The 7,491-nt window shown below is 59.6% G+C and overlaps 2 protein-coding genes across 6 annotated transcripts in view; one reads left to right on the top strand and one right to left on the bottom strand.

The window, feature by feature from the left end:
- Window positions 1–2,673, top strand: part of GRAMD4 (GRAM domain containing 4) — a 66,796-nt gene extending 64,123 nt beyond the window's left edge. For all 3 annotated transcript variants that reach the window (XM_040490526.1, XM_040490527.1, XM_040490528.1), the window contains one exon: window positions 302–2,673. In XM_040490526.1, the coding sequence (XP_040346460.1) occupies window positions 302–406 (105 nt within the window). In that variant the 3' untranslated portion in view covers window positions 407–2,673. The remainder of the gene's footprint in view (window positions 1–301) is intronic.
- Window positions 2,674–6,072: 3,399 nt separating this feature from the next.
- The window catches only part of CERK (ceramide kinase), a 36,568-nt gene continuing 35,149 nt past the window's right edge, over window positions 6,073–7,491 (bottom strand). For 2 of the 3 annotated variants that reach the window (XM_040490531.1, XM_040490532.1), the window contains one exon: window positions 6,073–7,479. The gene's annotated coding sequence lies outside the window, so the exon portion shown is untranslated. The other variant, XM_040490530.1, reaches the window with a different exon arrangement.

The following is a 7,491-nucleotide window of genomic DNA, read 5'->3' as shown; positions in this document are numbered from 1 at the left end:
TCCCTCCCTCCTTCCCTCCCTCCCTCCCTCCCTCCCTCCCCGCGGCCACAGGAGCCCTGCTGCTCTCTCCGGTGTGGGTCAGGTGGGGGCTGAGGCCCGCAGCGGGGGAGGGTGAGCCGGGGGTCCCCCCGAAGGCCGGGGGGGCCTGGCCTCTGGGTGGAGGGGGGGGTCTGCCCTTGAGCACCAGAGCCTGAGGGGCTCTGCTAGGACCTGGCCTGGGGCCAGGCAGGGCCTGTGTTGGGGGCGGTCCTCCTGGCTGCGTGCCCGTGCCGGGTCACCCACCGCCTTTCCTCCCCACCAGCCGCTGGTGTTTGGTGCCATGGTGCATAGAGACGAGGCCTTCGAGACCATTTTCAGCCAGTACATGAAGATCACAGCCGCAGCCGCGTCTGGTAGTGACAGCTAGTGTCCGTTCTTCCGGGATTCGCTGGAAGGCTTTTTGTTGTTGTTGCTTTGGTTTCTTGTTTGTCGTTTGTTTTTTTAACGATTTGATGGTGGAACCACTTTGGACATCCTCCTGATCCTTTGCAATAATTCCCCTCGATCTGTGGTTTCTGTTGTGTTTACCCTGCGTCTTACGGACCCTTCACGCAGGGGTTGGGGCCCGCAGACAGCGCCAGCCCATCTGACGGGTGAGGCGTGTCCCACGACCGCGTGGACACGGAGGCAGGGGATCATCGGAGGCCCGTGGAACGGAGGACACGCAGGACGCGCCGGCCCCAGCCACCGCCGAGCGCAGCGGCTGTTTCTGAGCCCCCGCCTGGCCAGAGCCCCCGCGCCAGCCGCGCACCCAGCCCTCCGGAGGCTGAAGCTCTTCCACACCAGAAGCCATAGCTAAGGAACAAGCACTCCCTCCTCCTGGGGGTGAAGGACGTCTGTGACGAGCAGCTCAGAGGCCCCTTCACCGACTGCCAGCCGGAACGGGTCTTTCCTCTGGCGAGACCCCCAGCCGCGCGTCCTCAGGGCGAGATCTGGGCCGGGGGTGCGGCCCCGTCCGGCTTCAGCTCTGTGCTGCCCTTCGTGGGGGAAGCGAGGCTGGCTGGGCCGGGGCCCCCCGCCCCCACCCCCACCCCGTCCTGACGAGCCCCCGGGAGTCCCGGGCGTGGTAACCGCTGCGGATTCAGAGTGATGTGCCGCAGAAGCACATCTTTTTAACGCTTTGCCCTTTGGAGAGCCCCGCAGAACGCGTCCCAAGACCTTTGGGGGCACCCCAAGCCGTGGTTGCTCTCAGACGGATATCAGCCGCTGCGTGGCTGGCGCTGCCCTCCGGACGAGGGAGGGGGTTCTGGGGTGGGCGGGGGCGGACAGGAGCGGCCGGGCTTGCGGCTGGTCTGCCCCGGGGAGCCGTACGGGGATGCTCCGGAGGGCACCGGCTCGAGGGAGTGGCCGTGAGCGGAGCCCGGAGGTTTGGGGCCGGGCGGTCTGCACCCCTGACGTCTGATGGTGTCCTGGTGGGCACACAGCTGTGCTGGCACACGCTCGGGGGGGGTGAGGGTGAGCTGGCACCGGTCTGCCCCCCCCCCCCCCGACGCCTGGGGAAGCCAGCGCTCCTGTGGCCGGGGGCGGGGATGGTGCCGTGTGGGGACAGGCCTGTGACGTCTGTGAAGGACAGGCTGAGATCGTGGCGGTCAGCGCACTTCCGACTCGACTACTCCAGCTCCTTGGCTTGTCCTGAGTCCTTTTGGGTGTCACTGGGATTGTTTTTTGAAGAAACAGAAGATTATATTTTTTACAGAGAGCAAGCTGTTTTTCTTATTTTTGTATCATTTTTCAGATGTAATTTTTACCTTTGCTCTAATCCTAATTTGCTGGTTTGGGTGAGACCCGGTGGCATCGCTCACGTCCCCCCCCCCGCCCCCGCTTCCCGGGGGACCGTAGGGCCACGCTCCGGGGCCCGGGCAGCGCCTCCGGGGGGCTCAGCCGACCAGCCTGATGAAGCACACCCCCGACCCAGTCGGTGAGATCTGAGGGCGCCCATGGCACCCACCAGCTCCGGCCGTGCTGTTGACGGGACCCTGCGGGCCGCCCTTCCCTAACAACGGAGGCGGAGCCCGCCGTAAACCTTGGCTTTGGCTGCCGCGCAGCTGGACCGGCTCTCGTGGCCCCGTGGAGGTTTAGGGCACACCTGGGGACCCCCCCCCACCCCGGCAGATCCTCCCTCAGCGCCCGAGGCACATGGGGACAGGCTGCAGGGCGACCCCCGGGGCCGCCAAGGGGTCGGTGTGTGGCCTGTCCGCGGGGTGGCCTCGCCCTCCTCGGCAGAGGGGGTGGTTTGGTTCGAGTCCCTTTTGAGGAGAAAGGGCGATGACAACTGACCACGTGCCGAGCGCGGCCCCGGGGGGCACCGGGTTCTGTGGGCGCCCAGGCCCCGCCGGGAGGAAGGCGGCTCCGGGCCTCCTGGCAGAGCGAGCCGTCGTTTCTATCGAATTGTGTAAATCTGGGCAGATACTGCGTTTCTAGGACTGATCGCTGAACTAGAAGGAATGTTACGTTTTCTACGTCTGAAGCTCGAGTCTATTTTGGATCTGTAAATAGTCGTTACTGCTGTCATTTTTGTTCAACGAGAGGATTGTACTGTATGAAGAACCAATGAAAAATCCCCTGTAACGTTTTTTTAAGAAAACTGTTTGTTTAAAGAAGTCTTGTATAAATTATAATTTTTATTTAAATAAACCTGACGTGCTTTGTGCTCAGGGGAGCGGTGGGGGGCGGGAAGGGGGGTGCGCTCGGCTTTCCTGGCAGAGCCCGAGTGCGTCACGGGCAGCGGGAGCCCAGGAATCCCGCGGCCACCAGGGCACTGGAGGGTACTGGGGGTTTGGGGCGCCACAGCTGTCTTGGTGACCGCGGGGGGTGAGGTGGGTGCCCGGGGAGCGGGCTGTGGGATGGGGCCACGAAGGAGGGTCCCGGGGGCCCGTGGACATCGAGGAGCTGGGGGGAGCAGGGAGCAGGGCCCCAGGTCCTAGAAGGAGACTGTAGGCCAGTGGGGCCGGCAGCTTGCAGGTTGGGGCGTCCCGGGCCTGGCACCGGGTGGCAGTGGGTGGTGGGACCATCACTGCAGGGCTGCGGGGGAGCCTGGGGAAGGGACAGAAGCGGCGCCCCGGGTTTGGGGTGCAGGCATCGGCCCCGCCTGGGCGTGACCTCACTGGGAGGGGTGGGCGTCTCTGGGGCCCTCCCCTGGGGTCTGAGGCTGAGAGGTGGGGGGACTTGAGGACCCCGGGCAGAGGGATCCCCAGTGGCACCTGTGGCTTGGCCGATCCAGACACTGACCCTGGAGACAGAGGGATGCAGGAACCGGGCCGACTTCTGAACCCGCCGCGGTCCCGCAGCGAGCCGAACTGCACACGACTGAGGGCGTCCAGCCCCCAGCACCCCGAGCCCACAGGAGCCCGCGGGAGGCAGAGACCCACCCAGCTCCCACCAGGTGAGCTGGAGCTGGACAGAAACCAGGTCTGATGGGCCGGCTCTGCCCCCAGAGGCGTGGCCTTGTGTCCTGCCTCCACCCACCTGTCCGTCCAGCCGTCTCCCCATCCATCTGCCGCAGGCACTGTCCGAGGGGCTGGGACGTAGCCATGAAGGGCCAGTGGTCCCTGGGAATCCCCGTGCCGTCCCCCAACCCGACTCTCCTGACAGCAAGAGAGGGCTTGCCCAGCTCCAGAGCCCCCGCTCGCCCCTCTGCAGCACAGCTCGACAGGACGGTCCCTGCGAGCGCCCGGCCCTGTGGGGACACCTGCTCTCTGGAGGCAGAAGGGTGAGGAGGGGTCCAAGCCCAGGGTGTGGGCGGCACAGGCCCCACCCATCCTCGCTGGCAGGGCTCCGGGTTCTACGTCTGTTTTCCTACTTGATGTGCCAGTGAAACAGCACAGAGCTGCCTAATCATGATCGAAAACTTTGCTGGCTGTATTTCAGCGTGGTTGGTTTCCTTTGGGGGCCTGGACACGGCATTTCACAGCAGCACTCTGGAGAGGCCGTCTCTGGCTTCACCTGGGGGTCCGTGAAGCCAAAAAAGGCGACTCGGTGCCCCTGTAGTACTTGGCCTCTGTTCTTGGAGAGATCGAGCCCCTGCAGTGCTCCTTGGTCCGGGGACGGAGGAGACAGGAACACAGAGTCATTCGTTAACGGTCTTGTTCAAGCGGGCTTCCCTTCACGGGCACCCGCGGTTTCTTCTGTAACAGCATCTAGCGGGCGAGTCTCAGGACCGTGTGAGTAAATGCGAGGGCCACACGTGGCCTGGGGGGCTGTCACCACGCGGTCAGGAGCCAAAGGTGGTGATTCCGTTCAACCAACACGCGGAGCTGACTCCGAACGCGTCTGCTGTTAACGGAGGCTGGAGTGAGGGGTTGGCTACTCGGGGTGTGATGGCCCTGAAGGCTGCGGGAGATTCAGGGGGCAGCCACTGCCCGCGAGGTGAGGAAGGATCCAGAAGACCCTGTCCTGTGCGGGGGGGTGTGGGGAAGCCCCCAGAACCCACCGGAGCAGGGAAGCCCGCCCCTTCCTTCTGCAGGGTCCCGGACCCTGCTCCCTTAGAGGCACTGTTGTCCCTTCTGTCCTTAGCAGTCCGAGCTGGTGCAGACAGGGCGACCCGAAATGTGTAAGGTCGTAAAGGCATCTCCTCGAGGACTCCTGCGGGTAGGTGATGGGACTGGGGAAACCCCAGGTCTACAGCTGTCACACGAGGCACGTTTTCTGGAGACCGTGTGGTATGTGGTACGTTAAAAAAATCCCATTTTTATGTAAAATAAAAATTTTGTTTTTAGGAGGTAACAGCCCCAAAATACATTTTTTAGGAATATATCTAAACAGGATGAAAAGAGACTTCAGGGAAAATTCTAAAACTGTTGAAAGACCTGAGCGAGGACCCTTCTAAATGGCGAGTGCAGCGTTCGCACGCCGGGAAGTTCAGTTTCGTGATGAAAACATCTCAAAACGTGCGGAATGAAGAAGTTACAGAAGACAGCACGCGGGGGGTTTCCTTTCACACGATGAGCGAAGTGCGTGGAACTGAACCATGTGCCTGAGCCTCTGAGCCCTCAGGAAGGAAGACCCCGCTACTGCCCGCTGGGGCTCAGCAGCCGTGTCCTGTCCTGCCAGATAAGCCGACGGGAGGTGGATGGACGGGAGGAAGGACACAGCGCTTTGATTTGATGCTGATGTTTAGTTCATGCGAAGTCCCACGGAGGTGGTTAAACCCAGGGCTTATGTAGCATTTTAGCAAGAGGACGCTTACCTTTGTCAAGAAGTGACAGAAGGACACCAGGGTTTGGGAGGGGGCCGCCTGGGTGGCTCAGTCGATGGAGTGTCTGACTTCAGCTCGGGTCACAAATCTTGAGGTTTGTGAGTTCAAGCCCCATATTGGGCTGCTATCAGCACAGAGCCTGCTTAGGATCCTGTCTCGCTCGCCACCCCCCAGAAAAAGAAAAAAAAAAAAAAAGGAAGGAAAGGGGTTTGGGCTTCTAAGTTAACGTGACTTTACTGGGGAATTTTTTTTAATGCTTATTCATTTATGTAATAATTTATTTTTTGAGAGAGAGTGCACGTGCGTACACAAGTGGGGGAGGGGCAGAGAGGGACACAAAATCCGAAGCGGGCTCCAGGCTCCGAGCTGTCAGCACAGAGCCCGACGCCGGGCTCGAACTCACGAACCGTGATACGGTGACCTGAGCCGAAGTCGGCCACTTAACCGAGCCACCCGGGCGCCCCCTACTGGGGAATTTTGTGTGGGACATAATGGAGGATCTAGGCTTGTGCAGACCCACCTCCCCAGCGGTAGACAGTAGACGTAGACGCGGTGGACGGGGTTGTGCTCCTGGAAGCGGAGAGGAGGGCACACCTTCTCAAGGGGAAGTTTATGTCCCACTCTTAGCGGGGACGGGGCGGGTGGGGGGCAGGAAGCTCCTTCTGCATTTGCGGCCTCATGGTCTTCAGCTCAAAACAATCCTATGCCAAAGTGTGTGTTGTGTGCGTCCCCTCCCCTCACGCGGACCAAGGGAACAGCACGCTGCAAACAGTCACCTCTGTGGAGGGGCGGGGAGGGGCGGGGTCAGCCCCTAAGGACACACGGGGACTCTGGGCCTGGCCGGTAGGTACACCATCGTTCATTTTATTCTTGCTCTTTAAATTGTACATAGGTGTTTTCACAAAACATGCTCCGCTTTGAAAATAACAGGAATTTATAAAAGAAGAAAAAATTCTGCCCAACGTAACTTTGTCTTCTCGAACGTGTCAGAGCAAATATGCCATTTTCTAATCTCGAAACCCGCAAGATTAAAAGTAAATGAAGCCACCTCTTCCATCGGTCCTGCCCCGTTACACGAGATTGTACAAGGAACAAAGTCGAGCCTGCCCGCCGAGCAGGTGCAGCTTCCGAGGTTCCTCCTTGGTAGAACAAGCGGGAAACGGGTCAGGGCAGAACTACCACCACGGTTTTTTTGCACCAGTGAGTCACACAGGAAGTTAAAGCCTAGACTAATCCTAGATGATCCTAAGTCCTCACTAACCAGCTGTCAGTTCTGATGTGCACACGTTGGGGCTCCATCTGGGGCCTTCGGGAGATCAGAACCCCCCCCCCCACATGGGAATGTCTGGAAAGTACTTCCATCCCGTATAGAGATCATCAAGGAGTGCTGGGGGGTGTTCACACAACCACACGCACCCTAAGAACCGTCCCAAGGCCTGTGATGTGGGCACAAGGTCAGCCCTCCAGGAACCGTGTGGCTCGCTTTCTCGGTGAACGTGAACTGTGGACTCCGGCCTGGACTGTTTCTCTAAAACCGGCCATGGACTTCACACCAGTACTGTTTTAGGAAACCTCGTCCAGTAACAATCCACAGAGCGGCTGTGGGCGGCCGGGAGCCCCGTTGGGGAGGCCCTCGCGCCCCTGCTCAGACCTGCCAGTCCTGGGTCTGGTTTCTTCCAACCAGCAGCAAGCACTGAGAATTATTTTCATACCCAGACTTTTCACCCACCCGCTAATCATTAAAACATCGGATTCGCACAATCGCTTGATAATGTGATCTTATTAAAAAAGCCAGTTAAAGCTACCCTTTTTGTCAGACCTGGGATTGAATGATAAAATAGGAAATTTCATGTATACTTCAAAATATAAATGCTGCAAATAAATTCTAAAAATATATGATGTCTGTTAATGCTAAAATGACTACTTGTGCCTACGTGAGGTCAAGGGCACTCGTAAAGCACATGACGGCTTGTGAACCGCCTCTTGTAACAGGCTTCCTCTCTCGTTGCAAACCAGAGTTCAAGCCTCATCTTGTATTTCAAATAAAGCTATTTTCGATGCATCTCCCATATAGCCAAGCATGAATACAAAGGAAATGGGGCCACAAGCATGCACGAGGGGCACCCCAGGGCCGGTGGCCATGCCTGCAGGGAGGCGCCAGCCACCTGTAGGGAACCCCTGGCTTTTGCAGGGAACCCTGGCCGCCTGTAGGGAACCCCCGGCCGCTGCAGGGAACCCCTGGCCGCCTGTGAGGAACC

Source organism: Herpailurus yagouaroundi, unplaced genomic scaffold (genome assembly GCF_014898765.1).
Source record: "Herpailurus yagouaroundi ecotype Mexico unplaced genomic scaffold, PumYag 182, whole genome shotgun sequence".
Lineage (NCBI taxonomy): Eukaryota > Metazoa > Chordata > Mammalia > Carnivora > Felidae > Herpailurus > Herpailurus yagouaroundi.
The sequence above is the reverse complement of the archived record's forward strand: the minus strand, read 5'-3'. Positions and strand labels throughout refer to the sequence as shown.